Raw genomic sequence first — 27,834 nt, 5'->3', positions numbered from 1 at the left:
GAGACCCAGCCACCTTAGGGGAGGTGCTGTGGGACAGAGGAAAGGTCCAGTGGAGGACGGATAAGAGTAGGAGAGACACTACCCCACAGACTAGCATCCTCTGCTCCAGCAGCCAGGGAGGGTGCTGGCCTTGGGCTGACAGAGGTTAGGGGGTGCTGGGTTTAGCGGCAACAGAGTCAGTGGTATTGGTCAAGGCTGGGCTCTTTAGCACCGCCTCTGGGTGGGGCTGTGTCACACCCAGCGTCCATCCCTTTCTCCACCGTAGCTTTCACGGCAAAGCACAGCAGGGCGAACTTCTGGAAGGGCCGGCTGCGGTGGGCGTCCCGCAGGCCCTTGATGTGTTTAACCTTGGACCATTTGTCGCGGCTGGTGTAGGTGGCATCTGTGGTGTGCAGGGCCTGGCCCAATGGGCTGGGGCCAGGGGTAGCCGGCAGGGGTGTGAGCATCTGTATGGGGCAGCGGCCCTCCCCCTGGCGATGGGCAAGGACATGGGTGTGAGCTCCTGAAACACACGTTACACAGCTGGGTGAGCGCTCCTGTAAAAACAAAACAAAAAAATACAACAGCCCTCCCCCCATGTGAGAGCTCCTGGAACCACAGGGGCTAGAATTAGGGGTGCTATGACACCCCCTGGTTTGAAGTGGTTTCCAATATATACAGGGGTTACGGTTTGGTTCACTGGTTTTCAGCACCCCCACTATACAAAGGGCTCCAGACCTACACCTTGCTTGTAATGCACATAGACACAGAGCGAGCGCTGCTCTGACACACACACACCACACATAGCCTGGGTTTGGGGGTGATCTCCTGTAACACACACACCAACATCACAGCCTAATAACAAACACACCCTAGACAGCCCGACCCGTGTCTTACCGTGACCCTCACAGGTAGCACAGCCTGGCTGGGACCCTCTTGTACCCACGAGTCCCCGCTCCCCTCCCAGAGCTGGGAGAGAACCCAGGAGTCCAGGCTGTGCCAGGACCAGATTGTCATAGGTTTATTCCCCACTTTGAACTTTTGGGTTCCAAGATGGGGACCTGCATGGACTCCTCTAAACTAAAATCCTAGTTTAGATCTGGTTCTCGCTGCCACCAGTTAAGTTTAAAGTGGGTAACACACTGCCTGTTCCCCCAAAAATTTCCCCTGAGGAACACAGATCCAAACACCTTGAATCTCAACACAAAGGGAAATAATCCATTTCCCCACCTTCTTCCCCCTCCCCTTGTCCTTGGGAGAGATACCTGGATTCAAACTCCTTGAATCAAACAAAGAGGGATTCACTTTTCCCCCTTCCCTTCCCCTGAAAATCCAAACAAGGGAAGAAATCAATCAAGTTCTAAAAAAGAAAAGAGTTTATGAAAGAACAAAAGAAAGTACACTCTCTCTGTAATACCAGGATGGAAAAATATCACAGGGTCTGACTTATACCCCCCCTTCCTCCTCCTCAGAATAATCAAAGTAACAGCAAAACAGGAATAAAGAATTTATCCAGCAAACACACAATTGCAAATACAGAAAGTAACTCAAAAGACTAATCCGCCTTTTTAACTAATACTCACTATATTGAATAGAAGAAAATACTCCAGGAGAACTTGGAGACATGTCTGTCCTCTCTTAGATCCAAAGAGAACACGAACACTCAAACAAAGAACACAGACAAAGCCTTCCCTCCACAGAGATTTGAAATTATCCTGTCCCTTGATTGGTCCTCTGGTCAGGTGTTCATCAGGTTACTGAGCTTGTTAACCCTTTACAGGTAAAAGAGACCTTAACCCTGGTCTGTTTATTTATGACACAGATGCTGAGGAATTACCAGGTCCTTGTTTCCCTGGGTAAGGACTGATTTCCCTTCATTTATTCACAGCTGTGAAACAGCTGGGTTCCCCATGTGCCACTCTATCACTGAGTGGTGGCAAATGCCAGCCCCTTTCAGGTCAGCTCCTTGTTGGAGCTGAACTCAGGGCTACAGAGTCTGGGGCTAATCTTAGTGTAACTTGTTTATTTGCATGACCTACCTCAGTCCTGGCACATTAGTGGCGTTTGCAAACAGCCCGTGAGCAACAACCTCTTCCAGGAATCCCAGCCAGATGTTGAGGGCACACGGCTCAACTTCTCAGAGCCCTCTGCTCCATCCCCACCCAGGGAGGGGGCTCTAGCAGGGGGGCAGGAGGGAGGCTGCCAGCAGTGAAGTGGGGTGGGGGGAGGTTGAGACTGTTCCCCAAGTCACCCCAGGGACTAATGCTGAAGCCACAGGATGGCAGCCCTGGTGAATGGGGCAGGTCGGCAGTCCCTGCTGACTGAATCCTCCTGTTCTCTCTAATGGCCAAGTCCTACCAGCAGCAGGACAAGCTTCGTGGAATCACAGAATATCAGGGTTGGAAGGGACCTCAGGAGGTATCTAGTCCAACCCTCTGTCAAAGCAGGACCAATTCCCAACTAAATCATCCCAGCCAGGGCTTTGCCAAGCCTGACCTTAAAAACCTCTAAGGAAGGAAACAAGTATCAGAGGGGGAGCCGTGTTAGTCTGGATCTGTAAAAGCAGCAGAGTGTCCTGTGGCACCTTATAGCCTAACAGACGTATTGGAGCATGAACTTTCGTGGTAGTTTCCCTAGGTAACTCATTCCAGTGCTTCACCACCCTCCTAGTGAAAGTTTTTCCTAATATCCAACCTAAACCTCCCACACTGCAACTTGAGACCATTCTTCCCTGTTCTGTCATCTGCCACCACTGAGAACAGTCCAGATCCACCCTCTTTGGAACCCCCTTTCAGGTAGTTGAAAGCAGCTATTAAATCCCCCCATATTCTTCTCTTCTGCAGACTAAATAATCCCAGTCCCCTCAGCCTCCTCTCGTAAGTCTTGTGCTCCAGCCCCCTGATCATTTTTGTTCCCCTCCGCTGGACTCCCTCCAATTTTTCCACATCCTTCTTGTAGTGTGGGACCCAAAACTGGACACAGTGCTCCAGATGAGGCCTCACCTATGCCGAATAGAAGGGAATGATCATATCCCTCAATCTGCTGGCAATGCCCTTACTTATACAGCCCAAAATGCCATTAGCCTTCTTGGCAACAAGGGCACACTGGTGACTCATATCCACTGTAAGCAGAGGGGCATTGCTGCTATGTACATCGGCCAAACTGGACAGTCCCTACGGAAAAGGATAAATGGACACAAGTCAGATATTAGGAATGGCAATATACAAAAACCTGTAGGAGAACACTTCAACCTCCCTGGACACACAATAGCAGATTTAAAGTTAGCCATCCTGCAGCAAAAAAACTTCAGCACCAGACTTCAAAGAGAAACTGCTGAGCTCCAGTTCATCTGCAAATTTGACACCATCAGCTCAGGATTAAACAAAGACTGTGAATGTTGGCTAGCCAACTACAGAACCAGTTTCTCCTTCCTTGGTTTTCACACCTCAACTGCTAGAACAGGGCCTCATCCTCCCTGATTGAACTAACCTCGTTATCTCTAGCCTGCTTCTTGCTTGCATATATATATACACCTGCCCCTGGAAATTTCCACTACGAGCATCTGACGAAGTGGGTATTCACCCATGAAAGCTCATGCTGCAAAACGTCTGTTAGTCTATAAGGTGCCACAGGACTCTTTGCTACTTTTACAGATCCAAACTAACACGGCTACCCCTCTGATACTTGATACCTGTAATCAGTTTCTTAATGTATTAGGCTTAGATTTGCGAGTTTGTTTTATTTTGCTTTGTGTCTTACTTTGTTCTGTTATTAATTGAAACCACTTAAATCCTACTTTTTATACTTAATAAAATCATGTTTATTAATAAACCCAGAGTAAGTGATTAATACCTGGGGGATCAAACAGCTGTGCATATCTATCACTGTTACAGAGGGCAGACAATTTACAAATTTACCCTGTATAAGCTTTATACAGAGTAAAACAGATGTATGGGGGGGAGGGGGGGAATTGGATCACTTTGGGAACTGGGTGTCTAGGTGCTAGAGCAGGGGTTGGCAACCTTTCAGAAGTGCTGTGCCGAGTCTTCATTTATTCACTCTAATTTAAGGTTTTGCGTGCCAGTGATACATTTTAACGTTTTTAGATCTCTTCTATAAGTCTATAATATATAACTAAACTATTGTTGTATGTAAAGTAAATAAGGTTTTTAAACATTTTAAAAACCTTCATTTAAAATTAAATTAAAATACAGAGCCCCCGGACCGGTGGCCAGGACCCAGGCAGTGAGAGTCCCACTGAAAATCAGCTCACGTGCCGCCTTTGGCACGCGTGACATAGGTTGCCTACCCGTGCTAGAGACAGGTAACTTGCTTAGCTGTTTTCAGTTAAGTCTGCAGCTTTGGGGGCATGGCCCAGACCCTGGATCTGTTACAGCAGGCTAGCATGTCTGGCTCAACAAGACAGGGTTCTGGAAATCCCAAACTGGCAGGGAAAACTGGCTCTGAGGTAATTTCAGCACATGAGGTGACAGTCCCAAGGGGATCTCTGTGACTGAACCCATCACACCTCCCTTCCCCCATCCCACACAGTGCAGATATGTTTTACCATTTGTCTCTCTCCTCTGCTTGTTGTTAATAAATGAATTTGTTTAGTTTGAAACCAATCTTTGTTGCATTAAATGAAAGCAAACATAGCCACGCAAAGCAACAGGCATTTTTCTAAAGTTATTTCAGTGTATAGTATGGAAGAATTGCAGTCACGTACTAGCATTTCAAGCACTGCACTCCTGAGCATAGTAACAAATATTACTGGCTTTCAGCAGCTCCTTATGGCCCAGTGCTGCACCCCTCTAATAGCCCTGGTCTCTGGCTGTTCAAATTCAGCTTCCAGGCGCTGAGCCTCAATGGTCCATCCCTGAGTGAACCTTTCACCCTTCCCGTCACAAATATTATGGAGGTTACAACAAGCGGCTACAAGCATAGGAATGTTGTCATCGGCCAGGTCCAGCTTCCCATACAGACAGCGCCAGCGGGTCTTTAAATGACCAAAATCACACTCAACCGTCATTCTCCCAGGATCCCAATGGGCATTTCAACTTCCCCTACAGTGATCTTCTGGTCCAGGAAGAAAGTCCTAGCTTGCAGCTTCCTGAACAGTCCAGTGTTTTGAAAGATGCATGCATCAGGCACCTTTCTGGATCAGCCTGGGTTAATGTCTGTGAAATGCCCACAGTGATCCACAAGCGTCTGGAGAATCATCAAGAAATACCCCTTGCGATTAACATACTTGGAGGCTAGTTGGTCTCATGCCAGAAGTGGAATATGCGTCCCATCTATCACCCCGCCACAGTTAGGGAAACCCATTTGCGCAAAGCCATCCACAATGTCATACACGTTGCCCAGAGCCATGGTTCTTCTGAGCAGGATGCGATTAATGGCCCTGCACACTTCCATCAACACAAGTCTAACGGTCGACTTTCCCACTCCGAACTGGTTAGCGACTGATTGGTAGCAGTCTGGAGCAGCCAGCTTCCACAGTGCACTTGCCACGTGCTTCTCCATGGGCAGGGCAGCTCTCATTCTCATGTCCTTGCACTGCAGGGCTGGGGCGAGCTCATCACACAGACCCACGGAAGTGGCTTTCCTCATCTGAAAGTTCTGCAGCCGCTGCTTACCCCAGACATGCATGACGATGTGATCCCACCATTCAGTGCTTGTTTCCCAAGTCCAAAAAGCGATGTTCCACTGTGGTCAGCACCTCTGTGAATGCCACAAGCAACCTTGTGTCGTAGCTACTATGGGTGGTGAGTTCAATGTCGAGCTCCTCTTCACTTCCCAAAACACTTAGCGGCAGAAGAGGAAGAGATGCTCCGTGGGATAGCTACCCACCTGTCTGCTCTTCCCCACACTGCTCAGCAAAGTCCTCTTCCCTGCTCCACACAGTCTCTCTGCTGGGCATCATGGGGAGAGGACCACTCCCTGGTCTGCATCTGCTGGCACTGTGCCAGGCCCATCGGCTGCCACAAGCCCCTCAGGCCCTGGCAGTGACACAAGGGTGTTGGTGTGAGTGACCTGGTGCCGGGTGAGGTTGCCCAACTCAGAAAAGCATTTGCCACAATCAGCACAGCTGTACGGCTGCTCCCCGGTGTGCGCGCGTTGGTGTTTTCTCAGCACTGAGATCTGTGCAAAGCCCTTGCCACAATCTTCACAGCGGTATGGCCGCTCCCCAGTGTGTGCGCGCTGGTGTCTTGTCAGGTGTGTAAACTGTACAAAGCTCTTGCCGCAGTCGGTGCAGCGGTGTGGCCGCTCTCCAGTGTGCGTGCGTTGATGTACTCTCAGGCTTGAGCTGTGTGCAAAGCCTTTGCCACAGTCAGCACAGCAGTATGGCCGCTCCTTAGTGTGTGCGCGCTGGTGTGTTGTCAGGTGTCCGATCTGTGCAAAGCTCTTGCCGCAGTCAGCACAGCAGTGTGGCCGCTCCCCTGTGTGCGTGCGCTGGTGCATTCTCAGCTCTGATATCTGCACAAAGCCCTTGCCACAATCTTCACAGCGGTATGGCCGCTCCCCAGTGTGTGTGCGCTGGTGTCTTGTCAGGTGTGTAAACTGTACAAAGCTCTTGCCGCAGTCGGTGCAGCGGTGTGGCCGCTCTCCAGTGTGCGTGCGTTGATGTACACTCAGGCTTGAGCTGTGTGCAAAGCCTTTGCCACAGTCAGCACAGCAGTATGGCCGCTCCTTAGTGTGTGCGCGCTGGTGTTTTGTCAGGTGTCCGATCCGTGCAAAGCCCTTGCCGCACTCAGCACAGTGGTGCGGCCGCTCCCCGGTGTGCGTGCGCTGGTGCATTCTCAGGCCTGAGTTGTGTGCGAAGCTCTTGCCACAGATGGTGCAGCGATACGGCCGCTCCCCGGTGTGCGTGCGTTGATGTACACTCAGGCTTGAGCTGTGTGCAAAGCCTTTGCCACAGTCAGCACAGCAGTATGGCCGCTCCTTAGTGTGTGTGCGCTGGTGTATTCTCAGGTGTCCGATCTGTGTAAAGCCCTTGCCGCAGTCGGTGCAGCGGTGTGGCCGCTCTCCAGTGTGCGTGCGTTGATGTACTCTCAGGCTTGAGTTGTTTGCAAAGCTCTTGCCACAATCAGCACAGCGATACCGTTGCTCCCTGGGGTGCATGCGCCGATGCTGGTTCAGCACGGAGGGGTTGCTGAACCTCTTGCTGCCGTCAATGCGGAGGTGGGGGCGCCAGCCCCTGGGGAGTCTCTGTTGTGTAGCCACATCTGGTCTCTGGCTGAGTTTATCCGGGGGATGGACTGTGTCCTGTGCATGGATCCCCCTGTGGGCCGTGGGATCCTGCTTTCCTGCTGCACTCTCCCCACACTCAGACTGTGTCCTCGTTCCTCCCAGGATCCTGAGCCCTGCTGGAGAGAGCAGAGGCAATCCCGGTGTTAGCCACTTCCTGGCGCAGCGCCGGGCTGGGGACAGGGCAAGCGGGAGCCCGCTTTGGCCCCGGTGTGCGCAGCTGCCACCCCGGAACCACTTCAGGTAAGCAGTGCTGAGCCGGAACCCGCACCCCAAACCTCTCCTGCACCCCACCCCCCAACCCCTTGCCCTGAGCCCCCCGCTGCACCCTGCACCCCTCCCATACCCCAACCCCCTGCCGAGTCCCCTGCCGCACCCCACCCCCCTGCCCTTAGCCCTCTCCCACACACTGCACCCCTCCCTGCACCACTGCCCTGAGCCCCCTCCCACACTATGCACCCCCTCCTGCACCTCAACCCCCTTCCCTTAGCCCCCTCATACACCCCGCACTCCCTCCCACATCCCAACTCCCTGCCCCAGATCTACATTCATGGCCCTGCATGCCATTTCCCCACCCAGATGCGGCCCTCGGGCTAAAAAGTTTGCCCATCCCTGGGTTAGACGGACACCTGTTAAGGATGATCTAGAAAGATAATACTTAGCCTTTCCTCACTTCAGGGGACTGGACTAGATGATCTACCAAGGTCCTTTCTAGGCCTACAATTTTATGATTCATAGATATCAAGGCCAGACACACTCCCTGTGACTCCAAACTCCATCTTGCTGCTGTGATTTTCCACAGTAAGGACAAAGGGGCTCTTCCACATGGCAGAGGGTATAAAAAATGCCCTGGAAACCCCTCCATTTTGTCTTCATTCCTGCTTCCAATCCGTATCTCTGGAGTATAACTCTCTACAAGTGAAGTTTTGAACAAAGGACTGAATGACCCAGCCATGCATTGGATGTAATTCCATCAAGCCTGAAACAAGCCTGAACCAAGAACTTTGCAACTGTTGTATGTATTTGATTCCATTTAACCAGTTTTAACTCTCATTTATATTTCTTTCTTTTTATGAATAAGCCTTTAGATTTCAAAGGATTGGAAACAGTGTGATTTGTGGGTGAAATCTGAATTGGATGTTGCTCTGGGGCTTGGTCCTTTGGGATCAGGAGAACTTTTTTCTTTAACTGAGGACACTGGTTTTAATAATCATTTGTTCCTATAAGGAGTGCTACTGGTGGTGATACAAGGGAACTGGGGTATCTGAGGGAACTGCTTGTATGACTTCTGGTTAGCCAAGGGGGTGAAACCGAAAGCCTCTCTGTTTGGCTGGTTTGATGTGCCTTGGTAGTGAAGGACCCCCAGCCTTGGGCTGTGACTGCCCTGCTCTAACCAGGTCGTCCTGAATTGATACTCTCAGTTGTGTCACCCAAGAGCACCCCTTGTTACACTTCTACGTTAAGGAGCCCTCTGCTAGCAGCTGTGTAAATCAGCAGGGATTGGATTGTTATGATTTACCTGAGGAGGGGCTCTCAGGCCCTGAGCTTTCCCCGGAGTCCTCAGCATCCCAGATCCAGAGCTCTGCCTCCCCTAGCTCGATCCGGTGGATTAAGTCTGGTGTGGAATCTGAATAGCCTGTTTGGGGGAAAGAATCAGTTTGTCACTAAAGTTTTGGGGGCAGGGAATCATTTATATGTTGGTGCAGCCCAGCACCACAGGGCCCAGATCTCAAAGTGTGGCTGCGCAGCACTGGGTGCGACAAGGCCCTGACCTCGGCCAGGTGTGTTCACACAGTACCTGGCACAGCGGGACACTGCTCTCAGTCGCTGCTTCAGAGGAAAGCCCAAGAGATCCCAAGCAGAAGAATAATGATATAAACCTTCCTGAGAGGAGATTTCTTCCCATCTCCCACCAGGCAAGTTTGGTTCATACTCTGAAGCTATGGAACCTTCTCAATTTGCTTTGGGGGCTGAGTCATGTGGCACAAGGTGGCTCCATTACACAGACCTATCAGTTCTTTTGCTTAGGATGCAGCATTGTTCAACTGTACGGTTGTTAAATTTATGACATTCATTCTTTTGGGGGAGGTGTGGAGCTGTTACAAGCAGCAGGAGTTTTCTTCCTGCATTATTTGTCTAGAGTCAGTTCCTGAGGCAGAGTTGCTGCCCTCCATGTCTGGGCTAGGATTCCTGGAAGCGGTTGTTGCTTATGTGCTGTTTGCAACCACCTCTGTTGCAGGACTTAGGTACGTAATATGTTAGACTAAGATTAGATCCAGGCTCTGTAGCCCTGATTTCTCCTTTAACAGGAAACCAGCCCGAAAGGGGCTGACATTTGCCACCACATGGCAACTGAGGCATCAAGGAAACTCGTCAGAACTCATAGCTGTGAGTAAAAGAAGGGAAATTGGTCCTTACCCAAGGAAACAAGGGCCTGGTAATTCCTCAGCATCTGGTCCCGGTACAGCTGCTTCTGTGGCTGGGATAGGAGCTCCCACTCCTCCCGGGTGAAATACAGAGCGACGTCCTCAAACGCCACCTGGAGCTGCTGGCACAAGCGTTCCACACTCAGCACCTTCCGCTCCAGCCCCCAGCCCGGAGTCTCGGCAGGGGACGCGGTTTCTAGGGGAGCGACTCCCGGGGACCCCCCCGCCCAGCACCTGTGACCCAGGGACACTCCCCCCCCCCAGCTCCCCCAGGGACCCGGGGCCCTGCTGGCCGGGACAGGAGTCGCCCTCGGCTCCCCACGGGGCTCTGGGCGGGGCGCTGGGAAGGGCCCGAACCCCAGGGCAGGGAACAGGCTCCGCCCCCCGCCCCGCCCCCGGCCGGAGTCCCCGCCCCCGCCCCAGGCCTGTGCTCAGCCCCGCTCCCGCCCCGGCTCCGGCTCCTCTGCCCGGCCGGGGCCGCGCTCGGGGGAAGGGGCCGCGCCCGGCTCCGCGTGTCCGCCCGGCCAGGGCCCCCCAGCCCCGGGGGGGACCCAGCGCCGCTCCCCGGCCCCCGCGCTCCGGCTGCTGCAGCCCCCGGCCCCGGGGTCACTAGCGCGGGAGGGACCCGGGTCCCGGCCCCCCTCGGCTCGGCCCCCAGCCGGGACCAGCCAGTGCCCGGCCGGGGAGTCCCCGCCCCGCGTCCTACCTGCGCCGGCCCCGCTGCAGCCATCGCCGGGCTCGGCTCCGGCTCCGGCCCCGGCCGCTTCCTCCGCCCGGCAGCGACTTCCCGCCCCGCGGCTACTGCCTCCCCGGGGCCGCCTCTCGCCCGCTCCCCGCGCTGGGGCTGCAGCCGGAACCCGCCTGCGCACGAGCCGGGCTGGCCCCGCTCCGCCCCGCGCCTGCGCCGCCGGCTCCAGCAGCCGGGGGAGGCCCCAGCGCAGGGACCTTCCGGCCCAGCCCCCACTCGCGGCACCTGGGTCCCGAGTTCGGCCGCCGGGGGCGCTCGCGGCGGTAGGAGCCCATAAGGGGGCAGCCCGGTCCTCGCTGTGCTGGGGCGGGGCTGGGAGCCCGGACTCCTGGGTTCTCTCCCGGCTCTGGGAGGGGAGCGGGGACACGTGGGTACAAGAGGGCTCAGGCCAGGCTGTGCAGCGTGTGTCAGTGTCACAGTAAGACTGTGTGGTGTGTTTGTTGCTAGGCTGTGTGATGTTGGGGTGTGTGTGTTACAAGGGATCACACCCCAGGCTGTGTATGGTGTGCAGGTAAGAGTGTTGCAGGAAGGCTGTGATATGTGAGTGTTTTACAGATCCCAGCCTGGCTGTGTAGTGTGTGTGTGTTACAGGAATTAACCCCTGGCTGTAGTGTGCATGTGTTTCAGGTGCGGGGTGTGTGTGTGTTACAGGAGCTCAGTCACACCTGGCTGTAGTGTGTGCTACATGTGTGTTTCAGGAAGGCTGCGCAGTGTGTGTTACGTGTATGTTACAAGATCTGTCACCCATCTGTGTAACACGTGTGTGTGTGTGTTTCAGGAGCTCACACCCATGTCCCTCCCCAGCACCATGGGGAGAGCACCTGCCCCATACAGATGCCGTGTTCTGGCCTCAGTGCTGGCGCCCAGGGTGGCTGCCCCCACCCACTGCCCTGCACACCACACGTACGGACACAACACATGGTCAAAGTCAAACTCATCAAGGGCCCATGGGACGTCGACCACAGCTGGCTCTTCCAGGATCTCACCATGCACTGCGCTTGCTATGAAAGGCATGTGGGAGGGGGGAGGAAGGGACGGATCCTGTGTGTGACCCAGCTCCAGCCAAGCTTGTGGCTGCAGAGCCCTGCCAGCCCAGCATTGACCAGTAGCACTGACTCTGGTGTCCCTAAGCCCAGCACCCCCTAACCTCTGTTAGCTCAAGGCCAGCATCCCCTCTGGCTGCTGGAGGAGAGGATGCTGGTCTGTGGGGTAATGTCTCCCCTCCTCATCCTTTCTCCACTGGAACTCTCTTCCGTCCCACAGAACCTCCTCTAAGGTGCCTGGGTCTCTGCCCCCCTCTAGCAGCTGCTTTGCATAAGAGGGGGGGAAGCCCAGTTCCTGTGGTTCAGGCACCCTAAGAGAAGAGCTAACGCTGGCTGAAAAGGGGAAGGGTGTTGGGACAGGTGGTGCGGGGCAGGGAGCGATAGTCAGTCAGGACACCTGGGTTCTATCCCTGGCTCCTGGAGAGGAGTGGAGGCAGGTGGGGTAAAGGAGTGGGGGCTGGGAGCCTGGACTGCCCTGGAATGGGATCCCAGCCACGTCTCCCTTGTGACTCTTCCTGCAGACCCAACCCTGATCCTGAACACCAACCTGGCAAGGGAGCAAGAGCATGCCCAAAGCATCCATTGAGGCAGCCATCAAGGGAGGGGTATGGAGCCAGGTCCCAGCAGCCCCAGCTCACGGGGCAGAGGGGCTCATGAGCTGCAGCTTTGCTGCATTCTCTGGGCCATGGCAAGGGGCATTGGGAGCCTTGAATGAGGGAGCGAGGCTGGGCTGGTGGCTACAGGATTCCTGGTGTCTATTCTTAGCTCTGCCACTTGTGCCCTCTGTGACCTTGGGCAAATCACTTAGGTCATAGAGAATTGCCAGACTGGATCAGAGCAGAGGTGTGTCCACTCCAGTGTCCTGTTTCCAGCACCAGAGGCTGCAGAGGCAGGTGTAAGAATCCCACAGTCATGGATGTGGGGATAATCACCCTGCGCTAGTGTCACTGTGCTTCAGAGGGTCACACCAAGAATACCAGATTCAGGACAAACTGCTGAGAAATAGGTGCAGACACGCCAAACCCGGTGGTTATTCCTCCACAAGATAGACCAGACCAGGAAACATTTGTCTCACCACAGTGGCTAACTTAGGTATCCCAGTCCTTGTTTCACCACCCAGACACTAGACTTAATGATGAATGGTTATTTACAACCAATTTCATCAAACAAAGACTTCTTCTGATCCCAAAGGACCCGCCCCATACCCAGGTTAATATATAGCTCAGATCTTGCCCAATAATCGCCGTTGCCAATCCTTTGGTATCTAATATCTAAAGGTTTAGGTATAAGCGAAAAGAAAGAGGTTAATGGAACAGTTAACAGAATCAAACATATACACACATTGCAAAGTTCTTGTATCTGGTTTGAAGCAGTGATGGAATAAACTGCTGGCTTGTTAAGTCTCTGATGGCATCCAAAAGAATGGAAGGTCCCGAGTCCATTAGTTAGAAAGCTCCTTTTATTATAAGTCTGTAGTCCAGATATCGGTGCAGGAAAGAGGCAAAATGCAGATGCTTCTAGGGCTTTTTATAGCTTCTGCCAGGCCTAAGTGTTTCATGATTTTCTTATTTCTTTTTTAGTATTTTGCTAAATGTGCCAAATAAGTCAATATCCAGGTCTGCATTTTGTCTCCTACATGGGTGTATTGTTAGATTTAACTGACATTAGGCTGTGTGTGTGTGTTTTGTATAAAATACTGCCGAAAACAAGTATGATGTTCCGTGAGACTTAACTGTCAATAAAACTAACTTGAATGTATGCTTAAAGTAGTTTATCTATACAATAATATGCAGTTTGGTTTGAGTGAATGCTTAATTGTTTTGAGAAAGAGGAGGGAAGGGTGGATGTTAGTGTTATGTGTCTGTATGTGTGTAGAGAGGTCAGAAAACAACATTTATAGCTCTGGTAAAAAGTGCAATCAACCCTAACACAAAATAGTTTAAACTAGCCCTACATTTTATCTACATGGGGTGTACTGAACAATTGAACACCATTAGATTTCTTTTAAGCTAGGCTGTGTGCATACTCTGTATGAAATAATGCTGAAAAACAAGTATGAATGTGTATGTGAGTGGGTGACATCTATAAAGCTAGTTTGAACGTTTGCTTATGGTGGTTTATAAGTTGGCTCGAATGAATGCTTATTCGTTTTGGGAAGTAGGGCTGGGAGGGGTTTGGGACTGGGGCTGTGTGTGCATGCTTTGGGGTTTGTTTGTTTTTAATCTATTTTTAATTTCTCTAACCCTTCACCCACTTCCACAGTATACATAGGAAAGAACAGTTCTAGCTCATATAACTGAGCAGCAGGAACTCCAATATAAACATTTACTATGGTTCTCCTCTCCCATGTCATGTGGGCCACAAACTGCTGAGCACGGCTAGACCCCTCCGGAGAGGAGAACGCCTGACTCGCCGTGCCACCGGACTCCACAACGTTCTCCAACTTCACCTCTTTGTCCACGACTTGGTTCGGGCTTGAGGCCCCTATCCACCGCCTGCAGCCCCACCGAAGTATCCACAGGGCTCTTGGCAGTGGAGGTGGGGTCACCACCAAGGGTGGCGTCCAGCTCCTTATAGAAGTGGTAGGTCCTCAGCGCAGGACCAGAGTGAGGGTTTCCCTCCCTTGCCTTCTGGTACGCCTGCCTCAGCCCCTTCATCTTTGCTCAGCGCTGCTGCCTCCTCCCACCCTGGAACCGGACTTTTGGTTCGGGCACCATTTAGAGTTGCCAGATCCCAAAAACTAGACACCCAGAAACCCTAAATGGCACCTGGACACCAAAGCCAAAACCTGGACAGGTGGCAACCCTACCAGTCATACAATAGTACGCCCTGCGGAACAGGCCCCTCCTTTCATCTCATTAAAAGCTGGTGGGTTCCTGGCTGGTCAGATCTCCCCTTGCCCAGTTTGGCAGTGACATCTGGAGGGCTGTGGGGGACGTTACTCTTTCATGCTGTACAAAGGGGTGTGTGAAGCCCAGTGTTTTCATTTAAAGGCACGGCAAGACATTACACACTGAAGAGCTGTTTTTAAAGGCAGTGTGGTTCAGTGGGCTGAGCTATGGGCTGGGATCTAGGAGACCAGAGTTCCATTCCCAGCTCTGCCACTGGCCTGTTGACTGACCTTGGGTGAGGCTCTCTGTGCCTTGGTTTCCCCATCTGTAAAATGGGGATTGAGGCACTAAGTGGCTTTGTAAAGCACTTTGAGGTGTACAGCTGGCCCCCATCTTTAAGTATTTCAATAGAATAATACATTTCAAGTACAACCAAATCAAACCACCCGCCTACCCCAAGTGTTGAGGCACTAATGCAGTAGGCTGTGACCATCTGCTCTAAATTCCCTCCACCTGTCTGCTCTTTCCCACACTTGGTCAGCCAAGTCCCCTTCCATGTCCCCCAGTGTCTCTCTGTTGGGCATCACTGGGACAGGACCACTCCCTGGTCTGCACTAGCTGCCAGAAGCCTCTCGGGCCCTGGCGGTGGCAGAGCAGCATTCGTATGCGTAACCGGGTGCTGGATGAGGTTGGCCCATCTAGCAAAGTGCTTGCCCCAGTTAGCACAGCTGTACTGCTGCTCTCAGTTGTGAATGAACCAATGTGGTAGCAAGGAGGAGGCCTGTGCAAAGCTCTTGCTGCAGCCAGCGCATCAGAATGTCCTCCCCCCAGTGTGCGTGCACTGGTGCTTGGTGGGTGGACTGGTTTTTTTTGACCTTCTTACCAGAATCATCACAGTGGTGCAGCTGCTCCCTGGTGCCTGCGCTGGTGTTTTCTCAGGGTTGAGCTCTGTGCAAAGTCCTTGCCGCAGTCAGTACAGTGATACGGTCGCTCCCCAGTGTGCGTGCGTTGGTGTGATCTCAGGGTTGACTTCTCTGCAAAGCCCTTGCCGCAGTCAGCACAGCGATATGGCCGCTCTCCAGTGTGTGCTCGCTGGTGTATTCTCAGCTGTGAGCGCCCTGCAAAGCCTTTCCCGCAGTCAGCACAGCAGTACGGCCGCTCCCCGGTGTGTGAGCGCTGGTGCAGTGTCAGTGTGGAGGCACAGCGGAATCCCTTACCACAGTGGGCACAATGGTGTGGCCGCTCCTCAGTATGTGTGCGTTGGTGTGATCTCAGGTTTGACCCCTCCGCAAAGCCCTTGCCGCAGTCAGCACAGCGATATGGCCGCTCCCCAGTGTGCGTGCGCTCGTGTATTCTCAGCTGTGAGCGCCCTGCAAAGCCTTTCCCGCAGTCAGCACAGCAGTACGGCCGCTCCCCAGTGTGTATGCGCTGGTGCAGTGTCAGTGTGGAGGCACAGCGGAATCCCTTACCACAGTGGGCACAATGGTGTGGCCGCTCCCCAGTGTGTGTGCGCTGGTGCAGTGTCAGTGTAGTGGTACAGGGGAATCCCTTACCACAGTGGGCACAACGGTGTGGCCACTCCCCAGTGTGCGTGCGCTGGTGTTTCCTCAGGCTTGAGCTCACTGCAAAGCCCTTATTGCAGTCGGCACAGTGGTACGGCCGCTCCCCAGTGTGTGTGCGCTGATGTATTCTCAGCGTTGAGCTATCTGCAAAGCCCTTGCCGCAGTCAGCACAGTGATGCGGCCGCTCCCCAGTGTGCATGAGCTGGTGTCTTTTCAGGTGTGAGCGCCATGCAAAGCTCTTGTCACAGTCAGCACAGGAATGTGGCCGCTCCCCGGTGTGCATGCGCTGGTGCTGGGTCAGTGTGGACGAACTGCAGAATCCCTTACCACAGTGGGCACAGTGGTACGGCCGCTCCCCAGAGTGCATGCGCTGGTGTATTCTCAGACCTGAGCTCTCTGCAAAGCCCTTGCCGCAGTCAGCACAGCGATGTGGCCGCTCCCCGGTGTGCATGCGCTGGTGTCTTCTCAGGTGTGACCTCCGTGCAAAGGCCTTGCCACAGTCAGAGCAGCGGTGCAGCCACGCCCCAGTGTGCTTGCACTGGTGCTGGGTCAGCACGGACGGGCTGCTGAAGCTCTTGCCGCAGTCGATGCAGCGGTGGGGACGCTGGCCCATGGGGAGTCTCTGGTGTGTAGCAAGGTCTAGTCTCTGGCTGAATTTACCCTGGGGATGGATTGCGTCCGGTGCATGGATCCCTATGTGGGATGTGGAATCTTGACTCCCTGCCACACTTTCCCCACATTGAGTCTGTGTCCACGTTCCCCCCAGGATCCCGAGCCCTGCTGGAAAGAGGTCATGGTTAAGGCTACAGGTTTGTCAAGGATGGAAAATGTCACAGATGGAGCGATTTCCCCATTTGTCCATGATTGGTTTTTGGATGGGTGCCTCAGTCTGCAATGGCAGGTCCTGTCTCACAGAGTTGGACCCAACAACTCACTCTGGGTACTGAGACCTGGCCTGTGGGGTTACAGCGCCACTCAGATTTGCCCCCACCCCCAGTGATAATGGTGGGGGAAGGAGGCCAAACTTCAGTGAATGGCCTTGCCCCCCAGATCCTCTCTAGCTCGCACCAACCCCTCTGCACCAGGCTGCGGTCAGGATTGCAGCACTGGGGGAAGTGCTGGGCAGGTGCCCCATGGGCATGGCGAGGAGGAGGGCAGGTTTTGTTAAAAATCAGGGAGCAGTCAGAGGAAGTTTAGTGACCTGTGACTTTTACTACATTTTCTGTAATTTATGATACAAAAATGCCATAACAGATCTGCAGCCTGACTCGGTGGTTCCACCCTATGTTGTTTGTGCAGCGCCTAGGGCCTGCTCCCACGTGCACCACACACCTCTTGGGTTTTCTTTGATGATTAAACTGTAGCTTGCCCAGGACACAGGCATCGTCTGGCACAACAGGGCCCTCATCCAGAGCTAGGGCCTCAAAGTGCTAACAAATAGAGACCGGGGTTTGTTTCAAATTGATTTTGGTTTTATTTCAATCAGAGGTTTTTATTTACATGTGGCTGGTTCTTCACATTCTCCTGTTTTATGAGGCCTGTTCCACAGTGTTTGCGCTGTTTTAACCATATTGGTTCGAAACTAGCTCACGTAGATGCAGTGAGACCGGTATCAAGCTGCTTAGAACTACGTGTTTTATTCCTGCAGGGGTGTGAGTCCTTTTCAAAAAAACTAAACTAAAATCCCCAAAAGGGTAGGGTTTTTTTGGGGGCGGTGGGGGGTGGGAAGGGGATAGAGGGGATGACAAGCCACTCAGGGTTTGTGTGATGTAATCTGAAAACCATGTCTTTTGTTTTACAACCCAATCAGTGACACTGCTGAGCTGGAAGGGGTGAATGGCTGCTACCCGGCAGGCTTTTGATCTACAGACAGTCACAGACTGTGTTAGGGCTGAGGGCTGTGCAAAGCATTGACACAGAAGCAATGTAAGTGACAACAATTTTGTGCCACTGAGAGAGGAGGAGAGGGGGATGTGACAAAGGCCATTCCACCCCCTCTCCTTCACACCCAGCCCATACACCAGGGTACTCCAAGATGTGGCCCGAAGGATGATTTTCTCTGGCTCCCAAACATGGCTGCTCCCAAAGCAGCAGCTGCCTGGAACACGGGGCAGTTTTAGAGCATTACAGTGAAACGCTGGAAGTGCCAGAGACCTGCTCTGTAAAATGGCGTCCTCCATGTGATATAACCTCGCACTCATCACTTATCATACGTGACTGACCCTGCCCTGAGTCATTCCCAGCTTTCCCCTTGTTCGCTGGGGCAGGTTTCTCCAGTCTGAGAGGTCACGTGCAAAGTGAAGTGGCAGAGAGTGGGCTGGGTGGGAACCTGGAGAGGACAGCGCTTTCTCTGCCAAGGGCCAGTGACTCGGGGATACTCTCCCAGGCTGCACACAGGTTTTTGTCCCTATCTGAACTATTTCTGGATCCGGGTGCTAAGGGCCGCAGGGCACCAGCACACACAGCTTGGGTCAGGAGGGTCAGCGGCATGAAGCCCATTTGAAAAATCTCTAGGGCACCCCTGCCTTGGTATGATTTTCTGAGATGTGGGAAGCCTAGGTGGTGTTGTGGTCTATGACCGGCAGGTGTGTCTTTCTAGCCAGGTGCTTGTCACTCCCCAGTGCCAGATCCACTGACACACACAGATTTGATCCTCACAGCGTCAGTGCCCTCTCCATTACACGGGTGGGGTAACTGAGGCATGGTGGAGCTGTAGTGACTCGCTTCTAGAACTGAACCAAGATCTTTTGAATCCTACTGCAATGTCCCACCCCCTAGGTAAATGCAGCCCGCATATGCTCCTCCACCACAGAGACCTCTCTCTTTCCCTCAGCATCCCTCAAATCTTCCCCCTCCCCACATTGTCCCATATCACTATCCCACCCTTCTTCCAATTTCATCACCTCCCCACCTCCAATCCATTTCTCTTTCACAGCTTTGAGGTCCCACCCGCACTCCAGAAAGGATGTAGACAAACTGGACAGGGTCAGAGGGGAGCAACGAGAATGATTAAAGATCGAGGAAAACAGGACCTACGAGGAACAATTGGAATTGTTTAGTCTGGCGAAGGAAAGGCTAAGGTGGGCTTGATAACAGTCTTCAAGTATGTAAAAGGTTGTTACAAAGTAGAGGGTGATAAATTGTTCTCCTTATCCACTGAGGCCAGGACAAGAAGTAATGGGCTTAAATTGCAGCAAGGGAGATTTAGGTTAGACATTAGGAAAAACTCTGAAGTGTAGTTAAGCCCTGGAACAAATTACCTGTGATGGCTGTGGAATCTCCATCATGGGAGGTTTCTAAGAACAGGTTAGACAAACACCTGTCAGGAATGGACTAGGTAATACTTAGTCCTGTCTCAGTGCAGGGGACTGGACTAGATGACCTACTGAGGTTCCTTCCAATCCTACATGTCTATGATTTCTAGGATTCATAGACATCAAGGCCAGACAGGCTCATTGTGCCCATCCAGCCTGGCTTCCTGCCTATCCCAGCCAGAGAAGCTCCCCAGTGATTCCTGCCTCCAGCCCACTAACTCCTTCCCCTCCAAAATAAATACTGGCCCCGAATTCCCAGCCTCCATTTGTCCCCTTCAGTTCCCAGCCAATGGATCTCGCTCTGCCTTTGCCTTCTACATTAAGGAGCCCTTCACTAGCAAGTGCAGGTAATCAGAAGGGATCGGATTATTATGACTCACCTGAGGAGGGGCTCGCAGGTCCTGAGGTTTCTCTGGAGTCCTTGACATCCTGGATCCAGAGCTCTGCCTCCCCTACCTCAATCCGGTGGATTAAGTCCGGTGTGGAACCTGAATAGCCTGTTTGGGGGGAATGAATCAGTTTTATTACTAAAGTTTTGGAGGTTGGGACTCATTTATATATTGGTGCAACCCAGCACAATAGGCCCTGATCTCGGTCAGTGTTTGTCTGCGCAGCACTGGGTGCAATGAGGCCCCAATCTCGGACACTATTTGAGAGGAAAGCGCAGGAGATCCCAAGCAGGAGAATAATGAAATAAACCTTCCTTAGAGGAGATTTCGTCCCATCTCCTGCCAGGCAGGCTCAGTTCATACTCTGAAGTAGCAGCGTCTATGACCCGTCTCAATTTACTTTGGGGCTGAGTCATGGCAGGTATCACTGTTATACAGACCTATCATTTTTTTGCTTAGGGTGCAAGAATTGTTCAAATGTACAGTTAAGATTATGATGTTCATTTTTTGGGGGGCAGTGGGGAGCTGTTTTCTTCCTGCATTATTAGTCTTATTTGCTTATGTGCTGTTTGCAACCAGCCCTGTGCCAGGACTGAAGTAGGTAAACAAGTTACACTAAGATTAGCCCCAGGCTCTGTAGCCCTGATTTCATCTTTAACAGGAAGCAGAACTGAAAGAGGCTGACATTTGCAACTACTTGGGCAGGTGGTGGCACATGGCAGGTTAGGCAATGAGGGAACCCAGATATTTCACAGCTCTGTGAGTAAAGATAAATAGGTCGTTACCCAAGGAAACAAGGGCCCGGTAATTCCTCAGCATCTGGTCCCGGTACAGCTGCTTCTGTGGCTGGGATAGGAGCTCCCACTCCTCCCGGGTGAAATACAGAGCGACGTCCTCAAACGCCACCTGGAGCTGCTGGCACAAGCGTTCCACACTCAGCACCTTCCGCCCCAGCCCCCAGCCCGGAGTCTCGGCAGGGGACGCGGTTTCTAGGGGAGCGACTCCCGGGGATCCCCCCGCCCAGCACCTGTGACCCAGGGGCCCAGCACCTGTGACCCAGGGGCCCAGCTCCCCCAGGGACCCGGGGAAAGGGGTCGCGCCCATCTCCGCAGCTCCGCCCGGCCAACGCCCTCCCCTCCCCGGCCCCAGCGCCGCTCCCCGGCCCCCGCGCTCCGGCTGCTGCAGCCCCCGGCCCCGGGGTCACTAGCGCGGGAGGGACCCGGGTCCCGGCCCCCCTCGGCTCGGCCCCCAGCCGGGACCAGCCAGTGCCCGGCCGGGGAGTCCCCGCCCCGCGTCCTACCTGCGCCGGCCCCGCTGCAGCCATCGCCGGGCTCGGCTCCGGCCCCGGCCGCTTCCTCCGCCCGGGCAGCGACTTCCCGCCCCGCGGCTGCTGCTCCTGCTGCCTCCCCTGGGTCGCTTCCAGCCGGACTGACCCGGAAAGGCCCCGCCCCGCTCGCTGGGCGCTGCGGAACCAGAACCGGCTCCAGCCCCTCCCCGCCCTCCAAGGGCCCCGCGCCTGCGCCGCCGGCTCCAGCAGCCGGGGGAGGCCCCAGCTCAGGGACCTTCCGGCCCAGCCCCCCGGACGCCTGGGTCCCGAGTCTAGTTGAGGCAGGGAGTTGGGGTGCAGGAGGGGGTAAGGGCTGTGGCTGGGGGTGTGGGCTTTGGGGTGGGGATGAGGGGTTTGGGGTGCAGTAAGTGGGTCCAGGCTGGGGGTGAGGCCAAGGGATTTGGAGTGTGGGAGGGGGCTGTGGGTTGAGGCAGGGAGTTGGGGTGCAGGAGGGGGGTGAGGATTCTGGGGTGGGACCAAGTCTGAGGGGTTCACAGAGTGGGAGGGGGGTCTAGGTTGGGGTGCAGGAGTGTAGGTGGGGGCTCCGAGTATGGGGAGGGAACTCAGTGCTGGGGCAGGCAGATGGGGTTGGAGCACGTGCTTACCTCCAGCACCTCCGAGTCAGTGGCACAGCAGGGCTAAGGCATCATAGAATATCAGGGACCTCCGTTGGTATCTAGTCCAACCTCCTGCTCAAAGCAGGACCAACCCCAACTAAATCAGCATGGTGTGTACGAATGTGATGTGAGTGTTTTACAGATCCCAGCCTGGCTGTGTAGTGTGCGTGTGTTACAGGAGTTAACCCCTGGCTGTAGTGTGCATGTGTTTCAGGAGCTGTGTGTATGTGTGTGTTACAGGAGCTCAGTCACACCTGGCTGTAGTGTGTGCTACATGTGTGTTTCAGGAGGGCTGCACAGTGTGTGTGTGTGTGTGTAATCTGTATGTTACAGGATCTCTCACCCATCTGTGTAACTTGTATGTGTATGTCTGTTTCAGAAGCTTACACCCATGTCCCTGCCCAGCGCCATGGGGACAGTAGCTGCCCCATACAGATGCCGTGTTCTGGCCTCAGTGCTAGCGCTGAAGGAGCTGGCGCCCAGCCTGGCTGCTCCAGCCCACTGCCCTGCACACCACACGTACTGCCCCCGCCGGCCACAATAAATGGTCCAAAATCAAACTCATCAAGGGCCTGCAGGATGCCAACTGCAACTGGCTTCCAGAAGCTCGCCATGCCCTGCACTTGCTGTGAAAGGTATGAGGGGGTGAAGGAAGGATGGATCCTATGTGTGATCCAGCTCCAGCTAGAGCGAGTGCTTCAGAGCCCTGCCAGAGTCCCACGGGCCCTGAGGGGACACGACAGAGCCCTGCTAGCCCAGCCTTGACCAGCAGCACCAGGGTGGATTTGATTTAAATCATGATTTAAATGTAGCATCGTCTGTGACCAAGCTGGGTACTAGACATTTGAATTTTTTTTCCACAGTTTTTATAGCTTTTACTGCTACTTGTAAGTATTCTGCTGTGTGTGCATTTCCTGTTGTATCAATTGTTTCTGTAAGGAAGACATTCCCTTTTTCTGTTGTCACACAAGCACATACAACAGGATCATTGTGGACATTGCTCCACCCATCAAGACTCAGGTTAACAATTTTACCCTCTAGATTTTTTGGCACACTGCTCAATTTGTCTTTCATACACTTTATCCAGCAATTTACCTGCGACATCTGCTCTGTTGTGTGGACTGTATCCCGGTCTTAATGAATGAACCATGTTAATGGAGTGTGGGTTCTCAGTGATATGGAAAGGAGAGTTTGTTGCATAAACAAACGGGGCAATTTTTTCATCAATTACCTCTTTTTGTAATCTGCTGGTTCTTATCACAAACTCATCTATAGTGGTTTCTGGGTGATGGAGATTTTTTTGTCTCTTTTTGCTACAGGTGAGACAGCCACATATTGTGGCTATGTGACATACATGATGTGACTGAAACACTATAATTGCCAGATAATTCTGAAACTATAGAAAATGATGTTGATCTTGAAGGTGGATAGTCCTCAGAATCCTGTATGTTGAGGATGGATTCTCCTAAACAAAGCAAGGCAATGCAGTAATTTAATTATTATTACCATGCTGATCATTTAGTATTACTCATTGCATTCACTGATACTCAGTAAAACTTTAAAGGTGAACTTGTAAAAGGAAGATCTGCCTATTTCAACTATTTATTTTTTATCACAACTGCATCTAAAATGGTAGTACCATAGAGTAACAACTATATTTTTTGCTCAAACATGAGAATTCAAGAATAGTCCAGAAAGAAGACAGGCAGTCCTTAAAAAAGAAGTATGAAATAAAAAAGTTTACCAACCTGAAGATCTTGCATGTTCAGACATGTTCCTTTCATCATCTTAAATACAGCTTCCTCCTGAGAAGGAACACTTGCATCCGAAGAAGGTCTGCTTGCATCCGAAGAAGTGGGTATTCACCCACGAAAGCTCATGCTGCAAAACGTCTGTTAGTCTATAAGGTGCCACAGGATTCTTTGCTGCTTCTACAGAACCAGACTAACACGGCTACCCCTCTGATACTTCTCATGATGTTTCATTCGGGAAACCAGGCCTTGCATTTCTTTGTTGCACTATTTGCATTTTGCAACCATGCCTGTCCTACCCAGAGGTAGAGGAACGTCATTAAAATATTCCCCAACTGGGTCTCTTTTACAGCCTGTTGCCGTTATAGGTTTTCCCTTCTAGTGAGAGAAAGGTATGGTAGATCTCAAATCGGTGAAGGCTTCACTCAGAAAGACCTCAAGACTTCTGGAATATGCTGCTCAAACAATTTCACTTTTGTTTCTACTGCCTGTCCCTCCCTTCTCACATTTATCTCTGGACTTCTCCTTGTCCAGATCTATTCCGCCCCCAACAATCTTCTATTCATTGAACTTTTTGAAACTTTTCACTTTTAGAGAGAGGTGCGGGATTGACTCTGTGTACACAAATTTGCAGAGGGACAATAGGGTTGAGGTCTGTTATTTCTCACCTGTATATATCATTTATTTATTTAAAAACGTTTTTGCTGTTAACAAGCATGTTCTCTCTGGAGACACAAATCCACAGTTTGAGAACTGCAAAACTAAGCATCTCTGATGGTATCTTCAGATGGTAGACTGAGCACTGAGTCCCATTGGGTAGATAGATTAACCTAAATCTATACAGAAGCCTTTGGAACCCAATAATATTGAGTCCCTAATCCATGAACTGTTGGAACTCGTTTACAAAACTTTTCTTAAACATTACATGAATATATTGTCTCATACTATAGAATTAGAATTTATAATCCCTATTCCATGATGAGATCTCTTTGAGCTATAATGTATCTTAACTAAAACTTTAAATAGGGTTTTTTCCTCAAAAAGCATTTTATCAAAAAAATCCGATTTAAATTAAAAAATCCAAAAATTTGTATTTTTAAAAAAAAATTGATTTTTATCCACTCTGAGTAGCACTGAGCCTGTTGCCCCTAACCCCAGCACACCCTAAGCTGTGTTAGCCCAAGGCCGGTATCCTCTGGCTGCTGGAGCAGAGGATGCTGGTGTGTGTGGCAGTGTCTCCCATTCTCATCCATCCTCCACTGGACCTTTCTTCTGTCCCACAGCACCTCCCCTAAGGTGGCTGGGTCTCTCCCCCCTCTTGCAGCTACTTTGCATTAGTGGGGGGAAGCCCAGTCCCTGTGGTTCAGGCAGCCTAAGATAACAGCTAATGGTGGCTGAAGAGGGGAAGGCTTTGGGACAGGTGGTTTAGGGCAGGGAGGGTCACCAGGGGACTCAGGACTCTTGGGATCTATTCCTGGCTCTTGGAGAGGAGTGGAGGCTGGTGGGTTAAAGTAGTGGGGGCTGGGAGCTAGGACTGCCCTGGAATGGGATCCCAGCCACGTCTCCCTTGTGACACTTCCTGCAGACCCAACCCTGATCTGAACACCAACCTGGCCAACACCATTGAGCAGTACCGGAGCAAGAGCATCCCAAAGCATCCATTGAAGTGGCCATCAAGGGAGGGGTATGGAGCCGGGTCCCGCCAGCTCAGCTCAGGGGGCAGAGGGGCCCTTGCTGCATTCTATGGGCCATGCCGAGAGGCATTGGGAGCCTTGAATGAGGGAGCAAGGCTGGGCTTGTGGCTACAGTGCTGGGCTACAGCACTCCCGGTGTTTATTCCTAGCTCTGCCGCTTGGGCAAATCACTTAGGTCATAGGGAATTGCCAGACTGGATCAGAGCAGAGGTGTGTCCACTCCAGTGTCCTGTTTCCAGCACCAGAGGCTGCAGAGGCTGGTGCAAGAATCCTGCAGTAGTGGATGTGGGGATAATCATCCTGCTAGTGTCACTGTGCTTCAGTGGGTCATAACGGAGCATACCAGATTTAGGACAAACTGCTGAGAAATAGGTGCAGACACACCAGAACTGGTGGTTATTCCTCCATAAGTTATACCACACCAGCAACAAAAGTAAACTTCTGTCTCACCACAGTGGCTAACAAGAAGTCAGAAATGCAGCCTCGCTAGGTATCCCAGTCCTTGTTTCACTACCCAGACACTAGACTTAGTGTTGAATGATTATTTAAAAACAATTTCATCAACCAAAGGATTCTTCTGATCCCAAAGGACCAGCCACGTATAGCTCAGATTGTGCCCAATGGTCACGGTTGCCAATCCTTTAGTATCTAAAGGTTTATTCATAAGAAAAAAGAAAGAGGTGAGAGTTTAAATGGTGAAAGGAATCAAATACACACATTGCAAAGTGTCCGGTTTGAAGACATGATGGAATAAACTGCTGGCTTGTTAAGTCTCTGATAACATCCAAAAGAAAGGAAGGTCCCCAGTCAATTGGTTAGAAAGCTCCTTTTATTATAAGTCCATAGTCCAGAGATCAGAGCAGGAAAGAGGCAAAATACAGATGTTTCTAGGGCTTTTTATAACTTCTGCCAGGCCTAAGTGTTTCATGATTTTCTTATTTCTTTTTTAGTATTTTGCTAAATGTGCCAAATAAGTCAATAACCAAGTCTGTGTTTTGTCTCATACATGGGTGTTCTGACCAAATTTTACATTGTTAGCTTTACCTGACATTAGGCTGTGTGTGTGTTTTGTATAAAATACTGCTGAAAACAAGTATGATGTTCTGAGAGACTTAACTGTCAAATAAAACTAATTTTACATTATGTAGAAAAAGGAAATTTGATTTCTGGTCCAGAATTAAAAACAAATCAGTATAATTGCCAATATATATAGTTTTTTGTAAAAAGATTAATAAAAGAAATCTATGTGCATGCTCCTTTTTCTAGATATTTTAGCTATAATATTAATATTTTACAACGTGTGGTTTTGCAAAAGGTCCTGTGGTTAAAGCATACCTACAGGGTCCAGATCTCTCTCTCTCACACACACACTGACACTGCACCCCATATTCTTCACTGTGATATTCTGATATAATTATGGCATAATGTGTTTTATGCAAGATAAGTCATGTGAGGTGTAATTGGAAAGGTTCTGATTTACTGGATGATTATCCTATTTGTAGGATGTATCATTTTTGTATCTGAAGTTAAGAATATTGACTATATATCTGTATTACAAATGCCTGGGTAACGCCCACTAAGCAAAAGCCTGTCAGTCTAAATCAGGGGTCTCAAACTCAAATGACCCCGAGGGCCGCATGAGGACTAGTGCATTGGCCCGAGGGCCGCATCACTGACATGCCCCCTTGCTGCCCCTGGCCCCACCCCCAATCCACCCCTTCCATGAGGCCCCGCCCCTGCCCTGTCTCTTCTCCACCTCCTCCCCTAAGCGCGCGGCTCCCCGCTCCTCCCCCCTCCCTCCTGGAAAGTGCTAAGCGCCACCAACAGCTGTTTGGTGGCTTGGCGGTGGGGCACTTAGGCGGCGGGTCCCGGAACAGAAGGGGCCCCCCACCGCCGAAGACCGGGCTGCGCTTCGGCGGCGGCGGGTCCCTCTTTTCCCCACCCCGGCCAGTCCGCTTCCCACCCCGGCCCCGGCCGGTCCCGCTTCCCTCCCCCACCCCCCGGCCCGGCCCCGGCCGGTCCCGCTTCCCTCCCCCACACCCCGGCCCGGCCCGGCCCTGGCGGGTCTCGCTTCCCTTCCCCACCCCCGGCCCGGCCCGGCGGGTCTCGCTTCCCTTCCCCCCCCCGGCCCGGCCCGGCCCCGGCGGGTCTCGCTTCCCTCCCCCACCCCCGGCCCGGCCCCGGCCGGTCCCGCTTCCCCCCCCCCCCCCCCGGCCCGGCCCGGCCCGTCTCGCTTCCCCTCCCCCCCCCCCCGTCCCGTCCCGTCCCGGCGGGTCTCGCTTCCCACCCAGGCCCCGGCCCGGCCCCGGTGGCTCCCGCTTCCCCCCCCCCTTACCCGAGCGCGTCTCCGGCGAGGCCTGAGCTTCGTCCCGCTCAGAGCCGCGTGGGGAGGGGGCGGGGCTGGGAGCTCCACGCCGAGCGCAGCACTCAGCCCAGAGCTCCCAGCCCCGCCTCCTCCCCACGCGGCTCGGATCGGGGCGGGGCTCAGGCGCTCGGACGGAGACTCAGCGCTCTATGCGCCGAGGCTCCAGGAGAGGGGCGGAGGCGGGAGCCTCCGCTTTTCTCTTGGGGGCCCCTGCGGAGCCCGGGGCCCGGGGCAAATTGCCCCCCCTCTGGGCGGCCCTGGGGAGCTCCGCGGGCCGCAGGGAAGAGCTCCGCGGGCCGCATGTTTGAGACCCCTGGTCTAAATGGCTGGCTGGGAATCGCCCATTCAGGTGAATGAGGAGAAAACAATAGGTCTTAGAAGAAGCTTATCTCTCAGTGGGGAGCCTTCCTGAGGACACTACACACAGTCTCCCAGTTATGGTTGCTGTAACACTACAGGGACACATGACAAAGTCACCTGGTGCTGGTCTCTATCTTGGGATACCAGTGTTTTTCCACTGACTGCTGTGGGAACCAAGCA

The 27,834-nt window shown here is 52.7% G+C and overlaps 2 protein-coding genes across 4 annotated transcripts; both read right to left on the bottom strand.

Moving 5' to 3' along the window:
- Positions 1–4,171: 4,171 nt before the first annotated feature.
- Positions 4,172–10,546, bottom strand: LOC123368314 (zinc finger protein OZF-like). The gene is made up of 4 exons (XM_045013037.1): positions 10,360–10,546; positions 9,646–9,772; positions 8,747–8,863; positions 4,172–7,346 (listed from the first exon to the last, which is right to left on the bottom strand). Exons 1-4 carry the CDS (start codon positions 10,381–10,383, stop codon positions 5,899–5,901), a joined length of 1,716 nt encoding a protein of 571 aa, XP_044868972.1. The 5' UTR covers positions 10,384–10,546; the 3' UTR covers positions 4,172–5,898.
- A 2,339-nt stretch (positions 10,547–12,885) lies between these two features.
- Positions 12,886–20,974, bottom strand: LOC123368313 (zinc finger protein 436-like). Of its 3 annotated transcripts, none has more exons than XM_045013035.1 (4): positions 20,841–20,974; positions 20,326–20,452; positions 19,532–19,648; positions 12,886–16,617 (listed from the first exon to the last, which is right to left on the bottom strand). In XM_045013035.1, the coding sequence occupies exons 1-4, from the start codon at positions 20,862–20,864 to the stop codon at positions 15,167–15,169; spliced, it is 1,719 nt and encodes a 572-aa protein (XP_044868970.1). In that variant the 5' UTR covers positions 20,865–20,974; the 3' UTR covers positions 12,886–15,166. The 3 variants fall into 3 exon arrangements, with proteins under 3 accessions (XP_044868970.1, XP_044868968.1, XP_044868969.1); XM_045013033.1 differs by having other exon boundaries at positions 20,326–20,455; positions 20,841–20,949; XM_045013034.1 differs by having other exon boundaries at positions 12,886–16,614; positions 20,326–20,455; positions 20,841–20,949.
- Positions 20,975–27,834: the final 6,860 nt, after the last annotated feature.

Source organism: Mauremys mutica, chromosome 4 (assembly GCF_020497125.1).
Source record: "Mauremys mutica isolate MM-2020 ecotype Southern chromosome 4, ASM2049712v1, whole genome shotgun sequence".
Lineage (NCBI taxonomy): Eukaryota > Metazoa > Chordata > Testudines > Geoemydidae > Mauremys > Mauremys mutica.
The sequence above is the reverse complement of the archived record's forward strand: the minus strand, read 5'-3'. Positions and strand labels throughout refer to the sequence as shown.

Bases quoted from the DNA above. Each gene is read 5' to 3' on its own strand.
- LOC123368314 (XM_045013037.1), bottom strand. From the start codon at position 10,383: ATGGCTGCAGCGGGGCCGGCGCAG. The intron at 9,773-10,359 runs GTAGGACGCGGG...TTGTGCCAGCAG, and splicing joins CTGCAGCGGGGCCGGCGCAG to CTCCAGGTGGCGTTTGAGGA. The intron at 8,864-9,645 runs GTAAGGACCAAT...TCCCCCAAACAG, and splicing joins CCAGGCCCTTGTTTCCTTGG to GCTATTCAGATTCCACACCA.
- LOC123368313 (XM_045013033.1), bottom strand. From the start codon at position 20,864: ATGGCTGCAGCGGGGCCGGCGCAG. The intron at 19,649-20,325 runs GTAACGACCTAT...CCCCCCAAACAG, and splicing joins CCGGGCCCTTGTTTCCTTGG to GCTATTCAGGTTCCACACCG. The intron at 16,618-19,531 runs GTGAGTCATAAT...ACCTCTTTCCAG, and splicing joins ACCTGCGAGCCCCTCCTCAG to CAGGGCTCGGGATCCTGGGG.